Raw genomic sequence first — 24092 nt, 5'->3', positions numbered from 1 at the left:
TATTATAAAAGATTATTGAAACAAAATTTTAAGTGTTTGTTCTTGTAACACATATACACAAACTGAAGTACATAACAGACTATAAATAGAAATTTTTTTTTTCTTTTTGCCGTTTCAGATTTTACCTCTGACTAGTTTCAATATGCTAGTGTGATGTCTACTTAATATATCAAATGAATGACTAATATATTATCACTTATATAGAAAAGTGTAACATTATTTTAGTGATTTCATCTTTTCATTATACATTGGTTAATTTTGACACTGGATGTAACTTGTGTCATAAATAACGTGCATCCACAATTTTTAAGTTTAAAAATGTTGGGGGGGAAATGTGTCTCATTCACAAATAAGTATAATATGTAAGCAATGAAATCTACTTCACCATGAAAAAATTGCTTTCATATAAGAGACCTTGAAAAAGCAATAAACTGTACTGTATTTTAGAAAAATAATAAACTTTCTGACAAAATTTTCACACTAGTAACTACTTTTGATTATTTTAGTTTCATACAACAAAAAAAATTCTGCTTCTATGAAACTGTCAGTTCATCCCAACCCCATCAAAAACTAACTTCTGAATCAAACTTTCCCAAAACTATTTGGATTTACCACCATCTTTCTTATAACTATTTGGAACTTTGTCTGGAATAATATCCCAGATTTTCTACCAATTATTTTCACAAGTTTAATAGAGAACATCAACTAACTCTTTTCAGCCACTATACATACATTTTTAAAAGTTCAATTATTTTTAGGATACAATTCATTCATTGATCAGCTAATAAAATATGATAAAAATTTTTTTTTAATTCACCTGTTTTCTTTCTGAGATAGTTCTTCCTTCTTTTCTTTGGACAGTTCCATTAGATCTTCTGTTTTATCTCTGAATTTAAAAGAAATCTCAAATTTCATACACCAAACTTATAAAAGTTGTTAATGAATCAAGTTATATGAACCTTAACTTTAAAAAATAAAAATAGAAATGTCCATAACAAATACCAATCAAACAGCTGCTATGCAAAACAATGTCCACAAGTCAAACCATAAACATCTGACCATGTAGTCTTATGGTATGGCTTCACAAAATACTGAACCTTTTCCAAATGTGTTTACAGAGTTGCATGAAAACATTAATGAAAAATTAAGATAATACAAGAACATTAAAGTAATTAAATGTTTGTATTAGATCTTTAATCCAGTATAAACATTTTGATTATTTCTTCTTCTTCTTAGAAGTAAAACTTCTTATCCAAGTTTTAACTTCCAAATACTAACTTACCATTCATAATAAACATTATAACATTAACTTTATCCAATTCAGTACTGTAGTACTGATTAAAGAGCAATGAAAAATCATTATGCTAAGAAATTCTCTATTCATGCATTTTACTTAGTAATCTGTACAAATTCCATTCAACATAAACAAGATCTTGCACTTGCTAATAAAATATCTAACTAGTCAAAACAGAAAATACTGAACTTCCTTTGCTTTGAACAAATTCCATTTTTTCCATATAGAAAAGCAATTTATCATTGTTTTTTTTATGCCTGCTTTTTCTATACTGACGTGTTGAATGAGATTTCTCTAGGCTGTTTTCAACAGATGTACGTCCTTCTTGGTACCATTCCTATTTGTTTTCAGATAAGATACCTTTACTCCATGTCTTTGCACATCAAACAGCTGTAAGATGTTTTGTTTATGGAAGACATAAACAATGTCTCTACTGTCTAAGCTGTGTCAATGCAAAGACACATGAAGACAAGTGCAAGCACATTAGACAAGCTTCTATCAGTTTCCACTTACAAAATTCCACTCACCAAAGCCTTGCTCAGCCTGAAGTTAAAAGAAGACACTTGCCCAAAGTGCCATGCAACAGGATCAAAGTTGAAACTACATGATTGTGAAACTTCTTAACCTTACACCCATGCCTGATCCCACCTGAAATAAAAACATTTGCCATATCCTTATTTACAATTTGAGTTAATGAACAGAGACACTAACCTGTAATATATTACACTTCCTGGTTCACACATTGCTTGGGGCCACATATTAAAGGAGGTAACCTGAGGATTCCAGTCCAATTCAGTTTGAATCCCCAACACAGGAATATCACAAGGGAATGTGCCACGTGCCTGTCCACAGAAATAAAAGAAAAATCTTCAATTTCTAACAATATTTTACAAAATGCTAAGAAAAATAAGCAATAAGATTCTGTATGTGTAACAAATATTTCCAAGCAGCCACAGTGAGCAGATCCCAAATGTTGAACATTTTTCACATTATAATAGAATATAACACTATTACAAAATGAAACAAGCATGCCTGTATGTTTTCAATTGTTATTATGACTATCACAATCAAAAATATTTAATGACTTCTAAAAAGTAAGCATTTAAGTATATATAATTTTTGTATCAGTAAGCAAAAATTGAAAAGCTTCTACACATAATTTAACAACTGAAGAAATATTTTGAAGTTTTATAAACTGAATTCATCGTCATCATCATCGTTTAACGTCCGCTTTCCATGCTAGCATGGGTTGGACGATTTGACTGAGGACTGGCGAACCAGATGGCTGTACCAGGCTCCAATCTTGATCTGGCAGAGTTTCTACAGCTGGATGCCCTTCCTAACGCCAACCATTCATTGCAATTAAAACTATTTTACATAATACCAATATTTGGCAATGTCATCTTGATCATTATTATCAAACTACCATTAGGGATACCTCATTGTACTGTGCTTATATCTCTTTTCTTTCAGAGCTTTCCTTTCCATAGGACAATATTTAAGATATATTTCCTCCACAATGTTTAGGAGGAATGACACTTTCATATAAAAGCACAAATCCATGCTAACATTCAGAGATGCAGATGGCAGCAGCAACAACAATTGAAATGACATTGAAGAAGGCAAGGAGGTTGAGAAGACAGAAAAGGAGGTACTGATGATAAGAATTCTTCAAACAAAGGCACAAACCCCTAGCTGCTTTCAAGCATAAAGTTATTTATAAATCCATGTCCAAATTGTTTAACCCTTAAGCATTTAATCTGGCCCAACTTAATTTAATCTGGCATAACTGGCCTAAATATTTTACCCGATTTGTGTTGAAACTGACTAGATCCAACCTCTTGCACCTACCCTACAATGTCATTTCTAAAAATATAGAAACATACCATAGGAACCTTGAAGCTACAAGATGATGCATGATTAACTCAAATCCATGTGGATACATTGGATAAAGAAATCTGAATGCTAAAGGATTAATTGAACTCAGGGGATTTGGCTAGAGATAAGGCAAAGATAATACAAAAATGAAAATTATTTCAGCCATTGTAATCACTAATTAACTTTGAAACTAGCATTTTTTTTAATGATGGCATGTAGGTTATAAAAAAAAAAAAAAGTATTAAAATGAAAAATTACTGACCTTGGCAAATTCAATATTTTCTTTCTCTATACCACTAATTTCATGTAACTGAAAGTAGGAAAGAAAATTTGTTTTATAAAACATTTAGTAAGTAAATAATTGTCAAACAAAGGAACAAACCCCCTAGCTGCTTTCAAGCCTGAAACATGTAAAAGAAAATTTAGTTAACACTTTCTTTTATATGTACTAAATGTACTCATTTTATTTTCCTTTCTAAGTTCTACCAACCCATATTCCAGTGAATGGAACAGAATAAGAAACTCTATTCTTTAAGTCAAAAATATATTTGAATTAATACTACACAACGCCAGGTCATAGTGCTAGTGCATGCATATACAGCTGCGTGCGTGTGCACATACACGCGAGTACTGTCCAAATCCCCAACCAATCACATACAGCTAGCTGGCATTCAATTGGTGTATCAAGTTTTGAGCATTTTGATTGGGTTTTGGATGGAAAATTCACAAAAAAGTCACTTCTATTGATTTTTTAATTGCTTTGTGGGGTGACTGGGGAAATGTAAAGATGTGCACGACCACCCTTGAACGGTTTTGAATGACCATAGAAAGTGCGAGCCCTCTAACTGAAAAATTGTGGATTTGTATAAAGGACACACACGCAGACATTTTGCCATTTATATATATAGAGATGTAGAGTTAGCTTTTGGTAATTGTTCTTATGCAAACTGTACAAATTCAGGTTATTGTATTTAATATTATTCATCAAAGTTTACATTTCACAGTCTCCATTTGGATTTTAAATATTTTTATCTTTCTAATGTAAAAGCAAATACTGAAGCCGACATTATACCACCAAAATAAATACTGCATTCAGAAATGTTAAGAAATCAGAGTTAACAGATTAAATGAAGAATGTTACAAAGAAAAATATTTCCTAAATAGAAACAACAAAAATTATTCTTCAGCGGCTTACTTTCTCTCGTAGATGGTCTGTTGTATGTTGTGATAAAACAACTTCTTGGAAGGGATCCAACCGATAAGTAGATGTCCGCCATCGCCGTGCAAATAGTGATAGTTCATTAGCAGATTTAACTTGATCAGGGCCTATTATTCAATTTTTAAAAAATAGTTAAAATTATATATATTAAAACAAATTAAAAATCATTATTTGCACTGTGTACAGTGCAAATCATTATTTACAACATTCCAGCAGATTTGAATGAAAATACGTTAGTCGCTGTGGTGTACATCACAGGAGAACAACTTCATCCTTAAACACATTGTTGCAGATGGGAATTGTTGTTCTCCCTTGACAAAAACAATAGGGATTCACATAGCTGCATTCAAATTTCACAGAATGTGTATTAAAAATAAGTGGCTGTGTGGTAAGTAGCTTGCTAACCAACCACATGGTTCTGGGTTCAGTCCCACTGCGTGGCACCTTGGTCAGGTGTCTTCTGCTATAGCCTCGAGCCGACCAATACCTTGTGAGTGGATTTGGTAGACGGAAACTGAAAGAACCTCGTCGTATATATGTATATATATATGTGTGTGCGTGTATGTTTGTGTGTCTGTGTTTGTCCCCCCTAGCATTGCTTGACAACCGATGCTGGTGTGTTTACGTCCCCGTCACTTAGCGGTTCGGCAAAAGAGACCGATAGAATAAGTACTGGGCTTACAAAAGAATAAGTCCCGGAGTCGAGTTGCTCGATTAAAGGCGGTGCTCCAGCATGGCCACAGTCAAATGACTGAAACAAGTAAAAGAGTATGCAAATCATCCTTATTAAAACAATTTTATGTTAAAATATTTTTCTTGCTGCAGAGCCTTATCAATTTGTTTTTATTCAAAACAAAAGTGAAAACAAAATGAAAACAGATGTTAATTGCAGCATCTTAAATCAAGTAAAAATGGGTAACTATGAGAGTCAAGTAATCAAACAACATAATTTGTGGAGCAGACTTAAATATTTAATAGCCAACTCAACAGATATTCATTTTTATAAGCTTACAAAGATGTACTTCAAGTGTTCATCTACATAAAAATATAGCAGCTATACTGGTACAATGGTCCTTCAAACTACAGGAGAAATTTTCTCATAAGGATGATGTATTGTTTTAAAAAATAAATATTTGAAATAACAAATGAGTATGGTTTTAAGTAAGTTGGACAATTGATTAACCCTTCATAAATATATTAGGTTGTGAGCCTTGCAACACAATCTTATGCATCATGAAGTACAAAGTTGCCAGCAAAGCACTTAGAGTGTTTGGGTTTAGTCCCACTGCATGTCACCTTGAGTAAGTGTCTTCCATTATAGACCCAAGCCAACCAAAGCCTTATGAGTGGACTTGATAGATGGAAACTGAAAGGTGTGTGTGTATGTGTGTGTGTGTTTTCCTTCATCTTGCCCATGTGCTCACTGGTTGTAAACAATGACCATTGGAAAATATTACTTTGCTTAGAAACAGAGAAGGGTTGGCAACAGAAAGACAATTTTGAATAATAGAATGAATTAAACTTATGAAGTTACCTTCCAAAACTTCCAGAAAAATTTCCCAGTGAGTATATAATGAAATGTCGTCATCATATAATTGATTGTCTAAATAAACAGCACCAGGATTTTTCCAAGATTTCTTTCGTAAACGGCACCTGATTATAGCAAATGGTGGATAAAATTATTGGTGAAAGGAATTGTTCAAATTTATGCATAAGTAAATTTTTCAATGAGCATTTGAAAATAAATACATATCTTATAGATAAGAAAATCCTACTTGAAATAAATTAGTCCACTATGACAGAAAAAGTAAGAACAAAAGAAAAACATAATCAAAAATAAGAACATTCAATACTGTTCATAGAGAAACCTTGATTGCCAAAATTTTATAAAATCCCAAAGTTTAACAAAAAGCAGGTAAATATAGATTTTTTATATTTATGCAATTTTGATACAATAATGAATCACAAATTAAATCTTTCAGGTGGATTGATAGTCATCTTCGAATGAGGAGAAGTAAGTTTGTCCAAGTTCAATGAATTAATATCCTTATCTCTTTTATTCAAAGCGTCCTCATCTTGAGAAACAGCATTGTCTTGGAATGAAGGATGACAGCCAAAGAAGTGCTACTGAAATAAAAGACTGAGCCAGCAACTGGTAAGCCCAACTCTACACAGTTAACTATTTCACCTGGAGATGCTAGGCATCATAACAAATCAAACTGGTTTATTACCTGATTTATAAGGACATTTTGTGCATGATTTTTGCGTCTGAGAAAAATGGTAATTTTTCTCACACTAACAACATCTCCAGCTGGAAAATTTCTGCAGTTGTATCTATGTTGCCCACATCCCAACACAAAAAGTTTCCAAAGCATCTACTGAGCATTCTCTTTCATAGCAGCAGTAGTATTTTTCAAGGTTATACAAATATTCTTTGCGGAGGTACATGGCCTAGTGGTTAGAGCAGTGGACTCGTGGTCAAGCGATCGCAGGTTCGAATCTCAGACTGGGTGATGTGTGTTTACGAGCGAAACACCTTAGCTCCACGCAGCTCCGGCAGAAGGTAATGGTGAACTTATGCTGACTCTTATGCCACAACTTTCTCTCACTCTTTCCTCCTGCATCTTGCAGCTCACCTGCGACAGACCGGCATCCCGTCCAGGTGGGGAACCTATACGCCAAGGAAACCGGGAAACCAGCCCTTATGAGCCAGGCATGGCTCAAGAAGGAACAAACAAATATTCTTTAGAGCTAAAGTCCAATGTCCTTGTTGTAAAACAGCGGATTCCAAAGCCATTATTTTGTTTCTGAGAATGAATCTTATACCATCAATGTTATTTCAAAAATAAAAAAGTCATTATTGAACTTTTATTTCAGACCTTGAAATTTCTAGTCAAGGAATGTAACTTCTTTGAAGTAACATTCCTTGGGAGTTTTAAGGGATTTAGTTGGCTGGTGTTTGAAAGGCATAAGTTGAAGTCTCACAAAAACCTCATTCACAACTTAATTTATTGTATCCTCATAATTGTCACAAACTGCAGTAAATTAAATTATTTTGTAAGACACAATGCTTTCAAGGGTATATAGTCTGTTGCCATTAGGAATGTAGCAAGAAAACTTTCAAACCAATGTCTCAATTCTGAAGAGAGCAATACCAATAAAGAAGGAATTTTGCTGTGAATTTCAGGACACTGAACATTCCATATTTGATTCATTGAATAAATTGTAAGAATAGATCTGTATGTCAAACACTTTCATCATCATTTAATAATGCTAGGTCTCAACATCTGGTATAAAATAAGGCAGAGCACCTATTCCTCATGTGATTAATCAATTATCAAAAGAATATTGAATCGAAGTAACATAGTTGATTAGGAAAAAGCCGACCAATTCGCTGCTGTATTCGCCAGAGAAAATTTTGGAATAAGCTAGACCAATCCAAGGGACACAACAGCGTCAACACTTTCTAGTCACAAATAATGAAACACCAGAGAACATTTTGTAGATGATCAGTATTGAAAGTATAAGTTGACTTAAATACAAAGATGAAAAATTATTGAAACTAAAACAAAATGGAAAGTGAGTAACTTTAAAGTTAGATATTGACTTTGTCTTTCATTAACAATTCAAATGCTTCATAACTGAGTTCTTTTGAAAGTCACTTGTCATGATTAATAATGACTGCTAGTTCTGAAAAACTTTCTATATTTTTATGAATAATTTTGAGATTTTCACACATTTAAATTTTCCATGGGGTTTCATCAATCGTAACATGTCAACTAGTAAGCTGATATTATAATGCTAGATTCTAAAATTACCCAATCTATAGACAGATTTTAATTACTTAAGCTTAATATTGTTTCAATGGAAAATTTCTATGACTAATAAGGAAGATATATATGAGATGAAGATATAAAAGAAAAATATAAAATTTAAACATAAGTTTCCAGAAATTATATCATAAACGTATCATAATCTTCATCTTAATGTCCACTTTCCATGCTTGCATGGGTTGGATATATACTGAGGGAAATTTTGTCACATTAATCCTCACATTTCTGCAAGTTGAATAACATTGCAAAACTAAGCATTCAAAAGATTTTAGGAAATAAGCATTTAATGGCTTATGTCCAGCCTACTAATATTAGAACGAAAGAAATATTATGCTTTACACAAATATTAATGATTATTTGAACACAAATTTCAGCACTTGGCATTGACTTAAACAGTTTTTGAAGAACTCACAAAATAAATGTCTTACCTTGAAAGAGGTATGTCTAAATTGCACTGCTCTTTAAGTTCAGCTAATATTTGCTTCTTGGATTCAAGAACACTCATCCGCTTAGCAAATATTGTTTCAATGAGAAATTTACAAGGCTAATGAAGAGAATAAAATATTATTGTTATTTGGGAAAATAAATCTATAACTGATAAATAGAAACAACCACTTATTAGAATCATATGTTATCAAATGGTTATTGTTATCAAAGTTAGCAGGGACTAAATACACACAGAATATTGTTACATCCTTTGCCTAAAGTTATCTGTTGCTTATCTCAATAAGTGGCTTCCAATGAATTACACATTTTAGTTCTTTTTACAACCGTTTTTTTTTTTTAAAGTTAAAAAGTGTGGACTAAGTTTTTGAATAGCTGCATCTGTATTTTTGGTTTTTGAGTATTTTCGCCATCTTCTTGTGAAACAAATAATGGTAAACAATGAAACAGAAACATCACCTATTTCAGCAAGACAGATTTGATATAGCAGAGTAATGGACAATAGTTTAAACAAATAGCCTTTCAGCCTACAGTCTAGTCATACCTATTTCTTTACTACCCACAAGGGGCTAAACACAGAGGGGACACACAAGGACAGACAAACGGATTATGTCGATTATATCGACCCCAGTGCGTAACTGGTACTTATTTAATCGACCCCGAAAGGATGAAAGGCAAAGTCGACCTCGGCGGAATTTGAACTCAGAACGTAAAGACAGACGAAATACCGCTAAGTATATCGTCCGGCGTGCTAACGTTTCTGCCAGCTCACCTTCAATTGACTCGTAACATTACAGAGTACATATCATTAATTGTATGCAAGTGTATTACTGTTTCCATTGGGAACTAAAAGTGGATGCAGCCATTTTAGCTGGCAATATAAAGTTATTTGACAAAATCTCTAACCCTTTTGAGACACAGTGTTTTGGTATGTGTAGCCAAAAAGACCAAAATACTTTTTCTGTTGAGATTGAAATTGATGCATGCATGTAGAAAACAAAGGATAAAGTGCCTGAAACTATTTTATTAGTATGTAAAACTATGTATATTATATAGTTTTATATTATATCTACTGAAAGACAATCTCTGATTGGCTACACACAACACATTTGTTTCATCAGTCGGATAAATTGGCCTCAAAGTCTTTTCAGTTTGTATCACTGGGGCCAATCAATTGGGCTGAGTGTCCCAAGAGAGTTGTTAATATTAATTTCCAAAATAATCTGATTCAAATATCTTTTGATTAGATTAAAATTCAGATATAGGAATTGCTTAAAGAGCTTGCAACTCACTCCCACTAAGAATCTTTTTTTGCACCTCTGAGAAGAGAAACTTTCAAAAGAAAAACATTTTGCTATCCATTTACAACAGAATTTACAGATAAGAATTTATTCAAGATGAATAGCATTAATAAGTCTTTCTTAAAAAAATAGTTAAATCTTTAATTTTTAAAATTAATATTTTTTCTAAATAAACTAAATAAATTGCAATAATATCAAATCAAAGTAAAAATCTGAAATATATAAATGAGATAAACAGAAAATTCCTTTTTCAACGATATGAAGTGATATATATAAATATATATAAGTTCAGTAAAACAATTTAGATTCAAATGAATATGCTACTCAGGAAATTCATATCTACAGCTTTAGCGGTATATTTACCTTCTCTAGGATGTTACTAATTGATTTGAGAACTTTATATTATTGGAAAACCTATATGAAATTAGCTGAAGATTACTTGACATATTATATCTGCTGTAATATTTGCAGCTTTAATAAATTGTTATAGTATGAAACAATTGTACTAAATTACCGGATCTATTCTTGTTGCTTATTTTTGGGTATAAATGTATATATATATATAGTAACTTACCTCAGGTTCATCTACCAATAACTGATAAACTTTTACACGATACTCGCCAGGCCGTAAGGCACGACCTAATTTGATATTCAGCTAAAATGAAATTAAAAAGACATTTTAAATATTCTAAATATTAAAAAAATGCAAACAAAAATGCTCATGAAGTTAAAATTCAAAATACCTTTGACCTACTATGACTTTGAATAGTTGCATATATTACTAAGGTCCTCATAGTAACTATGATCCCTAAACCTGACAATCTGTGTTTGTTTGTTTTTTTATATATATATATATATATAGTGTAATAAATAAAATATATGCATACATACAAACATATATGTACGTACCTACATCTAAATGTATATATACATGCATATATAAATATATATACGTGTGTACAGGACACCACAACTAGACGTAGAACTCAATGAGAAACGAAAACGGAAAAAACATTTTTTTACAACAGAAAAACAGAGTACAGGACATACTACACAAGGAAAAATCCCCTATCATCAGCTGTCACTAATTTGACTCTATACACACTGCTAAAACCTTGGAATTAGCCTTCCTGTTTAGATATAAAAATACTTCAAAAACAATTAGTTCAAATAAGAGTTACATCAAAATACTGTTCATATATTTGGAATAGCACTGCTACTTCAACCAATTACCTACTCATACAAAAGGCAGCTATCTAGCTGAGTGGTAAAATGTCATTCAAAAACAAACAACAATTATTGGTTCATAGATAGTTTCATTTCTGTCTATCGCAAATAGTCAAGCCAATAAGCTAAACATCACCTTTGCACTTGGCCTGATTGATGGACTTGGCACATTTGACGCACCCATCTCTATTCTCCTAATGCCTATGGTGTCTCACTCCGCTAGGCCTGACACTAAATACTTTGCACAGTTGTTCCACAATTGATTTAACTCTCTGGAATTCTTTCCCCCATTCCTAAAGACTCTAAACCCCTCACTACCTCTAGCTTACCTGCCTGCCAGTTGATGGAGTCTATTTTCTGTACATTTTCGGTGTTTATTGTACCTGTGCAGCTTCCACATATAAAAGTTATTTTCCCTGTTAACCTTCCTCTGATATTCCTGCACCTCTAATGTGCCCAAAGCTTACACTGGGTGCATTTTAAGGAGTTTCTACCTACGCCATTTCTACAGATCAAACAGGGCCATGGTAAAAACATCGTTTTAACGCCCACTTTTCCCATGCTTGCATGGGTCAGACAGAATTTGTCGAGGTAGATTTTCTACGGCCAGATGTCCTTACCTATTTCCAAGCAAAGTACTATTCCCCCAATTATCTTAAATGATGTTCTGGTAATTTCAAAAACAAGAATATAAAACTTTCAGTATAAGTTGTAATAGCAACTGATTCCAAAATCAAAATTATTTAACCTTTAATAGTCACCTTCTTAATAAATTTTAACTTCTACATTTATTCATTTTCTTTTTTTATAAAACTTTAAACATTTGATTTGCAATTTTGAAAAGCACGGATTTTTGTCAGTGAACAGGTCGCGGTCTTATAGCGACGAAAATATTTTGACAAATTAAACTTAAATGTTGAAGTGAATCGAACAGCTTTTGTGTGTTTCTTAAATGGCTTACAAACACCTTCCATGCTGCAATTGTTTTCATTCCAGCACAGAATCTCAGATCAAATCACTTGCTATGCAAGTACATCTCCGTAACATTATTTCTTTAACATGAAAATAATGCTGAAATTTATATTATTCACAAACACTAAAGTACATCTGAATATCAAAGAAATGTTTAAAAATAAATAGATAAATAAACCTTTCCATCTTCAAGAAACGACAAATTCTCGTTCAGTTGTGTACTTTCAAATTCTTGATTGTTAGAGTAAACTTTGAAAACCTGGTGAAATGAAAAAAAATATAAGATGTTACTTTAGAACAATAGACTAGAGCAAAAATACTTTCAGCAATCTTAATATTAAAATATATCTACTTTCAGAACAACATGTAAGTTTGAGTGTGCGTGCGCACACATATGTTCCTTATGGATTCAAAAACCTATTTCTTTACTACCCACAAGGAGCTAAACACAGAGGGGACAAGCAAGGACAGACAAACGGATTAAGTCGATTACATCAACTCCAGTGCATAACTGGTACTTAATTTATCGACCCCGAAAGGATGAAAGGCAAAGTTGACCTCAGCGGAATTTGAACTCACAATGTAATGGCAGCCGAAATACCGCAAAGCATTTCGCCCGACGTGCTAACGTTTCTGCCAGCTCGCCACCTTCTATGGATTCAAAAAATGAGTTGCTGATTTTGACGAATGAGAAATCAAAAGATTCAGTAACCTTTCAGCTACCGAATAAAGTACGTTTTTTGCACAACTCTTTTTTACTACAACCATAACCTCAAAAATGAGGTCAAGTCACACAATTTTGAGGTCTTTAGCTAAAGGTGGCAACTCTGCCAGAACAATATAGGTGGAGTTTTACCAGGGAATGAAACTTCAAAGATATACCATCAACTTTTTATTAGTATTGTTTAGTAGATAATCTTTTAATGTGAAGATGATGATACCTATGCCAGAGCATATCCATCAAAGTGGTCCTATGTTATTATAATATTATGAGTTTTTGTATACAGTGGTCAGATGCCCTACAACATATCAAAATGTCCAAACATAATATGCTAAACCAAAATAGAAACAGCAAAAGGACAAAATGTATTTAGTTTGTTTGTATATAGGTGCATATAGGTGTCTCTAAGAACATACTTTCAAAAATTTAATTGCAGCTGACATCAATAATGTTCAAAGGTCACTTTTAAAATTGCTTTTGGTTTTGATTAGGATTTGTGAACATTTTCAATGTATTTTCCACAGCAATTATAATAAACCTGACTAAACTCATTTTGGGACACATCATAATGCAAAAGTAAAATATGATTTTATTGTGATTTTATTGCCCGTAATTGGAGGCATACATTATACATGTGTACAGATTATATACAAATACCATACTGTACAAAAACAAGAAACATAAGAGTTATTGACTGTACAATGTTAACCTGCAGAGTTGTGTTTCTTAGCATAAATCTAAAATTAGAGGTATATGCCATTTTCGCAGTAAGTAAATGTATTCAGGTTTACTTATTAACTGTAGAATAGAATGAATAATTGAAACCATTACTAACTGTCCCAATTCTCACTGTCAGAGAAATTTATGATGGATAATATAATATTCAGCTTTAAAAATCAAAGCTTCAAAATAAAGTTATTATGTGTTTTAAAAATATAGTCGGAAAAACTACAAAATACTTAATATAAGAATGTAAAAAGTTATAAAACTTACTTTAAAATTTTCAGAAGATAATCCAATGTAAGGTTCCAATTCTTTCTTGAAATCCTCAAGAGTTATTCTTTTATCGACATTCACAATCAAAGCTTGAGACATAAAAACAAATACGTATAAATTATTGTTGTATATGCATTTTTTTACCAAAGATATAATATTTGAAATATGGACTGGTCATAGGCAACAGGACAGCAACACTGTCTACGTATATACCACAATCAGTACTTACAGATGAGCAAAATGGCCCCATCTATAGTACATTTGCATTTACTGATACAAAGGAAGAGGCATAGAAATATCTCAAGGGGTTACTGAATGAGTTGTGTAGAGAGAGTAAGAGGACTATTACACAGACACAATAGAGAGAACAGCTACTGAATTTGATAGATATAATTGAAAATGTGATTGACAGAGGGGGGATATGAAGATGAGGAAAACAATTGGACCACCAGGGATAGTCTGAGATGTTGAAAATATTCATCAACGTAACACATGTGTCACTCACATAGACAATCAAATTGTAAAGAGATATGTCATACCCAATAACTAGCCTAGCAGTATTGTCAACTACAATACAGGCAAAGGAGGTGCTCTAGAAGGAAGAAACAACCCAATCCATCAAACTAGTAAAAACTCAGTTATAAAAGTAACATGATAAACTTATACCAGAAGCAGTAAGAAAGAAAACTGATTTGAAGGAGATGCAAATTAAGTCTGTTCTAAGACAAATGCTCTTAGTAATGAAAAACTGCTGACATTCTTAGCTTAAAGTAAGGCATTAGCATTTGTCAACCTAAAGAAGGCTTTTCACAGAGTACCAAATTTGGTAGTTAACCTACCACTGATTGACTTGTGAATGCAAATACTGACATGCTATCAGCAAGGTGAGAGTTAGCAACAAGTTCAATGATAGTTGTCAATGAAGGTGGTTGTCCATCAGGGTTCATTTATCAGCTTCTGCATATTTATTACATGGTTTCCAGGTCATAACAGAGAAGTTCAAAACTGATTGCTTGTGGGGAACTCCTCTATTTTGATGGTTTAGTTCTCATCATTGAATATGTAAAAGAATTAGAGAAGAAATTCCAAATGTGAGGCAATAAGTCTAGAATCAAAAGCTTCAAGGAGGAATTACGACCGTGTTTCGTGGTCTGCTACCACAACAGCTCCTTTATAGGATCCAGTTAGCTCAAGACATCATCAGGAGGAACCATGTCCGGTTTCGGCCCCTACTCTTCTACTGTTTTGACATGGCGCCTCTCCCCCCTTTCAGAGGTGTCTTCAGCTCTGGTGTTGGGTGCATGTCTTCTTTCTTCTGTTCCCTGGCCTCTTCGATGTATCGTCAGCGAGTGTCAGCCGGTGACTGACTGTCTTAGTGTGAGGCAATAAGTCTAGAATCAAAAGCTTCAAAAATTTACTAATGGGAAAGAAGACAGGACTGCTGCTGTCATGGAGATGGCCATGTTCAATATGCAAAGAAAGAATAGGTAGGAATGTCATATTCATGAAAACTGTGTGCACGCAATAACTTCACAGGCAAGCTGACAAAAGAAAGAATTCACCTGCAGCAAATGCACAAGAATATTTAGCACTAAGCACACCCACAAAATAAATTATTCTTTCAAGAGCCTGAGAAGATGTTGATAGCTTCTCTTAACCTTTTTGTTACCATATTCCTGTTGAGATGCTCTGTGTTTCTTTGAACTATTTAAAATATAACAAAGAATTTAGTAAAATAACTTAGTTATCATTCAGCTAGTGTTAGGAACGTAAATTGTGACTAAGGCTTGGTGGAAGATTTTAATTCAAAACTTATGAAAACAAGACATTTGTACTCAGAGCCGAGCCGGTTTCAGCCGGGTTGGTAACGAAAGGGTTAACTCATTAACCTACTTAGTAGCAGAGGCAGGTATACCTAGTAGCGAGAGAAAAGGCAGGGAGTTCACTGGCTATCTGCTAGCAACAAAGGGATTCACTCTTTGAGTGATGGATATATATAGTATGATGCTCATGTACGAAGTGTAACGAGCATTAAATGAACAAGATCTACAAAGGTTAGAAAGAAATAAAACAAGCACACGCCATTGAATGTGTAATGTTAAGTGCATATGAATGCCGGAAGAGAAATGAACTGAAAGGAAAACTGAATGTATGATGAATTAGATGTAGCATGAAACAAAGAAGGCTACACAGGTATGGATAATTGATATATAAGAGTGGCTGTGTGGTAAGTAGCTTGTTTACCAACCACATGGTTCCAGGTTCAGTCCCACTGCGTGGCACCTCGGGCAAGTGTCTTCTACTATAGCCTCGGGCCGACCAAAGCCTTGCGAGTGCATTTGGTAGACGGAAACTGAAAGAAGCCCATCGTATATATGTATATATATGTATATGTACATGTGTGTGTGCGTGTCTGTTTGTGTTTGTCCCCTTAGCATTGCTTGACAACCGATGCTGGTGTGTTCACGTCCCCGTCACTTAGCGGTTCGGCAAAAGAGACCGATAGAATAAGTACTGGGCTTACAAAAGAATAAGTCCCGGGATCGAGTTGCTCGATTAAAGGCGGTGCTCCAGCATGGCTGCAGTCAAATGACTGAAACAAGTAAAAGAGTATATATGGAGAATAACAATAGTACCAAGTGATTTAAGTGGAATAAAGCTACAGAAGAGGTAGATCAAAGAAGAAATAGTGAAAGTTTACCTAAAGAAGTTAAGATTTAAGGAGATGAGAAAGAAGTGCAACAGTAAAACACTGTGCTGGAAAAGACCAACTCAGTCAATGCCATTAGGCAAAAACAGATGTAAAAATGACATTTATAGGAAGAGGGATTCAGGAAGTTGTAACAGTTTTGTTTTCCCGAAAATGATGAAAGATTTATAAAACAATTCAACTGGAAAGTAAGACCAGATCATGCATTGAGTTCAAAAAAGTTATTGCTACACATGAGACAAAAGATAACATTTATATTTAAAAATAGTATAGTTTCAAATCATAAATTTCTGCTCTGCAGTTTACATATATTTTCATCTATGGCGCAGGAGTGGCTGTTTGGTAAGTAGCTTGCTAACCAACCACATGGTTCCGGGTTCAGTCCCACTGCGTGGCATCTTGGGCAAGTGTCTTCTGCTATAGCACCGGGCCGACCAATGCCTTGTGAGTGGATTTGGTAGACGGAAACTGAAAGAAGCCCGTCGTATATATGTATATATATATAAGTGTGTGTGAATATGTTTGTGTGTCTGTGTTTGTCCCCCTAGCATTGCTTGACAACCGATGCTGGTGTGTTTACGTCCCCGTCACTTAGCGGTTCGGCAAAAGAGACCGATAGAATAAGTACTGGGCTTACAAAAGAATAAGTCCCGGAGTCGAGTTGCTCGACTAAAGGCGGTGCTCCAGCATGGCCGCAGTCAAATGACTGAAACAAGTAAAAAGAGTAAAAAGAGTATGGAATGGAAGTGTTGTTTTTAATTTTCTATAACAAAAAATTATTTTTTCACAAATGTGCTTTCTTAACATTCATCACATAATGACTAAGTGAGAATGAAAGCAAGGCTTCATAAAGACAAAAATCACACAAGCAATGTTATGCTTTCCTCGGGGACACAACACAGATCACTAGAACAAATTTTAAATTCATGAACATGGTTAATAACACTTCAATCTGACCTTCAACTGAGTTGATTTTAAGAAATCAGCTTTCAGTCATTTGTGAGTAAATCTGAAGTAGTAAAAAGAAAACATTTAGTCCACTCGTATCAGACATACAAACTCGAACTATGCAAAGCTTGATAGTCTTAGAAAGGAAACAGAAACCTCAATATATCCAACAAAATTCAATATCTTTTTAAGACTGTAAAAATGCTAAGACTCAATCTGCCTTTTTTTTTTTTACATAATGAAATATATATCTAAAATAATGCATCACTTCTTTGTCATTTAAATCAACTACTCTGAATGTTAATTTTACTAATCAAAATTCAATAAAAGTCAACTCAAGAAATTTTAAGGCTAATGTTGATGAATTAATCATGGCAAATAATATACATGCAAGTCCGACAGTCAAAATACATAACAACCACCATTCACTTTTATACAGATAGCACTCCTGTTTTTTGCAATAATTAATCTACATAGTCAGAGTTAACAATTTATGGGGTTCTTTTTTGCTGTTTTTACATATAACTTCCACTTCACTGAAATTTTCGACACATGCATATTCTTTGCACATGTAACTGAAGTGACTATTGATCATATACACTTATTAATTTAGGCTTTCACACCAAACTACCATGGTTTGAAGTCTCTAAATTAATGTCAGCCACACCTGTCATGGTAAGTTTTGTAATATGTTAATGAAATGAATCCTGCTCAATTATATACACAAAGGAAAAAAAGAACACGGCATGAGATTAGAACAAACAAAAACAAAGTATTGATAATTTAGCCATATTTATCAAAGCAAAATTAATTGAAATTTAATTATTCAATCATAGAATGCAAAGGAGTTAAAACAGTTACTTACTTCTTTGACCAAGAGCATCTGTATTTTCTGTTGCTTCAAAATAGTGTCTGTATTCCTCATTGTCCAATTCTTTATCAATACATTCATGGTTACAAATGCTATCAGTATCTTTTTCACATTGAATTGATGTGTTCAGTTCGCAATTCTCTTCTAGTGACTCTAAATTTAAAGCATCATTGGCAACTAAGTCTTCTTCACCACCCCTCCTGGCTCTATCAGGGCCTATAACGTCAATATTGCTTTGGCTAATTTCACTGGCCCAGTCATCCATAATCATGTTTCCCAGAGGGATGGGTATCGTGCACCATCCAGTAATGTCAGAAGAAAACTTATTGCAATTATTTATGTCCTCAGAGTTATCATCTCTGTAATTTGGAGTCAATGGACTAATAACTGGCATGCTATCAACTATCGGGGAATTTAATGGACTTTCATCCATTGATTCCCGGCCTGTGGAAGGACTAGCGATGTCATCAGTACAATAAGACACAACATTACCACTATCACTTTGTGTGTAACCTGTTTTCGAAAGACGGAAGTTTAATTGCTGCATTTTTGTATGTATTATATTGCTTCCTGTAGTTAATGGTAAATATGTCTTTGATTTCGTTGTAGAAGAGGTATTTGAAAAATCTGTATTTGATCTGATGATTGGAGTGGTGCCATCAATTTCATGAGGGCCGGACGCTCCGTCAGCACCAATCACAGCAGCAGGATAAGCCGAATTGTCATCACAGCAAGAAATTACGTCTCTTGTATACTCTTCTTTTCTATAATCGTTCTTGAAGTTCTTTACAGGAGATCCAGGGGAATCATCACCGTTGCTGGTAGCAGAATTGTTTTTGGAGAATGGCAAATAGTTGGCGTGGTTCTTATAGTCTCCAACTTGCACTTAAAAACAAATTAAAAAAAAAGGAAAAATTAAATAAAAATCATAAAAAGTAAAATTCGTTAAGAACAAGTAGTGACGAACATTCTCAATAGTTAAATACTCACTTTTGGATGGTATATTCATGTAAATTCGAATGGTGTTTTGATGTCTGTCTAGTAACTTGTAGAATTTACTTCTTGTAAATGTCACATCAGAATCTTCACTACCAGAATATTCTATGAAAACCTATTGCAACAAAAATAAAATAAAAAACAATATTTAAAGTATTGCCCTTGTGTAAGAAAAAGAAATTTAAAATAGTCAAATTTTAAATCGATAAAATTACTAAATCGATAATAAACCGACAACTTAAGGTAGATTGTATGATGCATGTGTGCAAACTTCCATGCTACATGGTAGTGAAACCTGGGCCATGACTGCTGAAGACATGCGTAGGCTCGAAAGAAATGAAGCCAGTATGATCCGCTGAATGTGTAATGTTAGTGTGCACACACAACAGAATGTAAGCACCCTGAGTGAAATGTTGGATATAAGAAGCATCAAATGTGGTGTGCAACAGAGATGACTGCACTGGTATGGTCATGTGCTACGTATGGATGAGGAGAGCTGTGTGAAGAAGTATAACTCCCTAAAAGTGGAAGGAACCCATGGAAGAATGAGACCCAAGAAGACACGGGATGAAGTAGTGAAGCAAGACCTTCGGACGTTGGGCTTCATAGAGGCAATGACGAAATACTGAGACCTCTAGAGATATGCTGTGATTGAGAAAACTCGACAAACAAAGTGAGATCACAGCTGCAGCCTACCCCAGTGTTGCATAACCAGCCCACTTAAAAAAGTACCTTTGAATCGTCAGGCGACATGCTGGGCTTGAGGAGACCTATTGAGTCAAGTAAATCAAAATCAAATCAAATGGAAATTGTAGTTGTGGCTGATACCAGTGCTGGTGGCATGCAATAAGCACTATTCATGCACAGGTCATTGCCAGAGCCGCCTGACTGGCTCCCCGTGCCAGTGGTACGTAAAAAGCACCATCCGAACGTGGTTGATGCCAGCCCCCATTGCCCCGACTGGCTCCTGTGCCAGTGGCACGTAAAAAGCACAATCTGAATGAGACCAATGCCAGTGCCACCAGACTGGCTCCCACGCCGGTGGCACGTAAAAAGTACCCACTACACTCTTGGAGTGGTTGGCATTAGGAAGGGCATCCAACTGTAGAAACATTGCCAAATCAGATTGGAGCCTGGTGTGGCCACCTGGCTTGCCAGTCCCCAGTCAAACCATCCAACCCATGCCAGCATGGAAAGCAAACGTTAAACGATGATGATGATGAAGAATTTAAATTACAGACAAATGTAATTAGCATGAAAATTTTTAAACAAATCTTCATACTAATTAAATCAAAAGTTGATATTTATATTGTTCGGTAACAATGAATTACTATAAAGTGGCAGCATTTAAAATTATCTCCAAGAAATTACTTTATTGCAACGGAAAAAATTTTCTGACTTCAGAGTTTCTTCAGGTGAGGTAAGCAATCGAAGATCTGAGTAAAGTTCCAGACAGCAGCGCATATGGGTCACAGGAACATTCAATGTCTATAAAAGAGTAGTTAGATTATACAGTAAGACATACAACAAATATACAAAGACTGTTAGAAGAGGAAGGAAAGAATATAAAGAGAAAAAGAAGTCGAGAGAGAGAGAAGCAGTAGTTGAGTTAGGGAGAAAGACAATCAACAGGAGAGAGAGAGAGGGAGAGAGAGCAAAAGACAGCCAGCAGTTGACCAAAAGATAGGGAGATAAGCAGTAGTTGCACAAGAGAATGAAAGAATAATAGTTGAGCAAGAGAGAGGAGTAGTAGAAGCTAAGCAAAGGAGGAGGAGGACTAGTAGGAGCTGAGCAAGGGAGAGGGAGAAATAGCAAAAGTTGAGCTAGGAAGGAGAGGAGCAGCAAGAGTGAAATAAATGGAAGAGAGGGTGAGGAGTTCAGGGAGGAGAAAGAGATGAAAGTAGCAAAGGAGGAAATGTGAAAAGGTAGAGTGACAAGAAAGTAAGAAAATTAAGCCCGTAAGGAAGAATGCAATATGGAAAATAGAGAGAAAGTGGTAGGGAAGAAAGTAATAACAATTGGCAATTATAAGACCCAGATGATGTAAAACTAGCTTGGACATTAATGTCTATTGAACTGATAAAGCTTTAGAGAGGTCAAGTACTGGATGGAAGCACTCCATCGGTTACGACGACAAGGGTTCCGGTTGATCCGAATGAACGGAACAGCCTGCTCGTGAAATTAACATGTAAGTGGCTGAGCACTCCACAGACACGTGTACCCTTAACGTAATTCTCGGGGATATTCAGTGTGACACAGAGAGTGACAAGGCCGGCCCTTTGAAATACAGGTACAACAGAAACAGGAAGTAAGAGTGAGAGAAAGTTGTGGTGAAAGAGTACAGCAGGGATCACCACCATCCCCTGCCGGAGCCTTGTGGAGCTTTAGGTGTTTTCGCGCAATAAACACTCACAACGCCCGGTCTGGGAATCAAAACCGTGATCCTATGACCGCGAGTCCGCTGCCCTAACCACTGGGCCATTGCGCCTCCACAGAAGGTCAAGTACTATTGTTTAGGAAAATCATAAGGAACTTGCTTAAGCACGATAAAGTAATTGTATTGTGAGTAAATGATAGATTAAATGATAGCAAAAACAGAGGTTAAGATAATGGAATTTAGAAAGTTATGCATCACCTGTGAAAATGCAAAAGTAAATATAATTCTAATGATTGCCTATTAGCATAATAATACCAGTGCATTTTTAAGTCCTTTCAGCATATTAGAAAAGGTATTTAAACTTTAATGTTCTTATAATATTATTGAATTGATTCATGAAGTGAAGGTTTTTTTTTCTTTTTGATTTCCTTTGGTTATAAATCCCAATTAACCCTTTCGTTACTGTATTTATTTTGAGATGCTCTGTGTTTCTTCCAATTATTTTAAATATAACAAAGAATTTAGTAAAATAACATCGTTATCATTGAGCTAGTGTTAGGAACATAAATTGTGACTAAGATTTGGTGGAAATTTTGAATTCAAAACTTATGAAAACAAGACATTTATACTAAAGAGCCAGAGCCGGTTTCAGCCGGGTTGGTAATGAAAGGGTTAATATGGATCTTCCTTGAGTTTTACTGCCTAATAAGCATGTTTCATTAAAATTCATAGATAATTTAGTAAGTCATGTCACAAAAATCGATTATTTTTTCCTTGCATATACAATGTTTTTTTTAGCTAATAATACAAAATACAATTAAAAAAAAAAGTGGCAATATCAAGATTACTTACTTTTGCAACAAGTTCTTTGAACTCAGCTACTGTATTGCTATTACAAGCTCGCACTGTGACTGGTGAGTGGATGATTTCAGATTCAAGATCTACCAAATGAACCTTTATTGTCACACCTAAAGAGACAAAGAGAGTAGCTGATTTATTAGAAATAAAAAAACAAACATTGAAATAATAATAATAATAATGAAATTATTGTATACAGTGCTCAGGTGCACCACAACTTGTCAGAAAGTGCGTATAAAGTACATGCAGTAATGTACAAATGTCTGGGAAGTGAACAATGTATGAGTCAGATACATGCCTGTGTGTGTATGGAGGGGAGAAAATCAGGTGTAGTGTTGGCAAATCTCAGAAAGCATGGAAGTTTTGAGAAAATCAGGTGTAGTGTTGGCGAATCTCAGAAAGCATGGAAGTTTTGAGAAAATCAGGTGTAGTGTTGGCAAATCTCAGAAAGCATGGAAGTTTTGAGAAAATCAGGTGTAGTGTTGGCAAATCTCAGAAAGCATGGAAGTTTTGAGAAAATCAGGTGTAGTGTTGGCAAATCTCAGAAAGCATGGAAGTTTTGAGAAAATCAGGTGTAGTGTTGGCAAATCTCAGAAAGCATGGAAGTTTTGAAGGATGCAGTGCTCCGACAACTAACAACTGATGCCGGCAGTTTGTTCCACGCTTCAGCAACTCTCAGCGTGAAAAAATGTTTCCTGAAGTCATGGGAGCTGTGCTGTTTTCTGACTTTGTAAACATGTCCACGGGTGTTAGATGGGTGGAGTTTGAAAAGGTGCTCAGAGTTATTGTTTGCAATTCATTATCCTTCATCATCATCAACATCCCTTTTCCATGTGAAGAATATTCATTGATGACACATATAACATGCTCTGTTCAAAACCAGCAAGAACTAATGTTATTACAATGATCAGTCTATATCTATGTCAGATATTCATTTGTGTAATATCTTACAAGCACCTTAACCACCCACCCACCCACCCACCATACAGTTTGTGCAAACATATATGCATGTAGCACATTTGGACATGTTCTTTGCTGTATTTGCTTTTTGGCTGAAAGAGGAAGTACAGTACTGATGATCTTTTGCAGAATCTTCAAAACTGGTTTGAAGAAGGGAGATAATAGAGTCACCTCAAACTAGAGAGTGGTTTGAACTAAATCCTAGTAGATCCCACTAAATGCACCTAATAGCTAGGTGTTTGTGTTAAACCCAGACACAGGGTAAATCTACCAGACAAGAACTCATGCAGTTCATCCAACAAACCTCTGCAGTTTCCATCTACCCAATTTCACTTACAAGGTTTGGGTTAACCTAAAACTAACAGAAGAGAGTTCCTACGGTTATGGCAAAGAAGCCAACTCCTCTTGCACCAAAGATAAAAAGAAAAAAAATGGGACATTGCTGGAGGGTTGCAATGAAGTACCGGCATGTCGAAAGGCCTCTTCG

At 34.7% G+C, this 24092-nt stretch overlaps 1 protein-coding gene and 1 long non-coding RNA gene across 3 annotated transcripts in view; both read right to left on the bottom strand.

The window, feature by feature from the left end:
• Positions 1-24092, bottom strand: part of LOC115217393 (ubiquitin carboxyl-terminal hydrolase 47) — a 110853-nt gene that overhangs the window by 3997 nt on the left and 82764 nt on the right. For both annotated transcript variants that reach the window (XM_029787079.2, XM_036499569.1), the window contains 13 exons: positions 22640-22755; positions 20782-20898; positions 19405-19525; positions 18409-19299; positions 13883-13974; positions 12347-12427; positions 10544-10624; positions 8653-8768; positions 5926-6044; positions 4368-4498; positions 3435-3482; positions 2006-2136; positions 818-886 (listed from right to left, as the gene is read on the bottom strand). In XM_029787079.2, the coding sequence (XP_029642939.1) occupies positions 818-886; positions 2006-2136; positions 3435-3482; positions 4368-4498; positions 5926-6044; positions 8653-8768; positions 10544-10624; positions 12347-12427; positions 13883-13974; positions 18409-19299; positions 19405-19525; positions 20782-20898; positions 22640-22755 (2113 nt within the window). The remainder of the gene's footprint in view (positions 1-817; positions 887-2005; positions 2137-3434; positions 3483-4367; positions 4499-5925; positions 6045-8652; positions 8769-10543; positions 10625-12346; positions 12428-13882; positions 13975-18408; positions 19300-19404; positions 19526-20781; positions 20899-22639; positions 22756-24092) is intronic.
• LOC118761580 lies at positions 9079-10246 on the bottom strand. The gene is made up of 2 exons (XR_004997490.1): positions 9441-10246; positions 9079-9212 (listed from the first exon to the last, which is right to left on the bottom strand). It is a non-coding gene; the product is annotated as an uncharacterized LOC118761580 (long non-coding RNA).

The sequence above is a fragment of the Octopus sinensis genome, linkage group LG1, assembly GCF_006345805.1.
Source record: "Octopus sinensis linkage group LG1, ASM634580v1, whole genome shotgun sequence".
NCBI classification, from domain to species: domain Eukaryota; kingdom Metazoa; phylum Mollusca; class Cephalopoda; order Octopoda; family Octopodidae; genus Octopus; species Octopus sinensis.
This window is presented reverse-complemented; position numbering and strand designations above follow the sequence as displayed.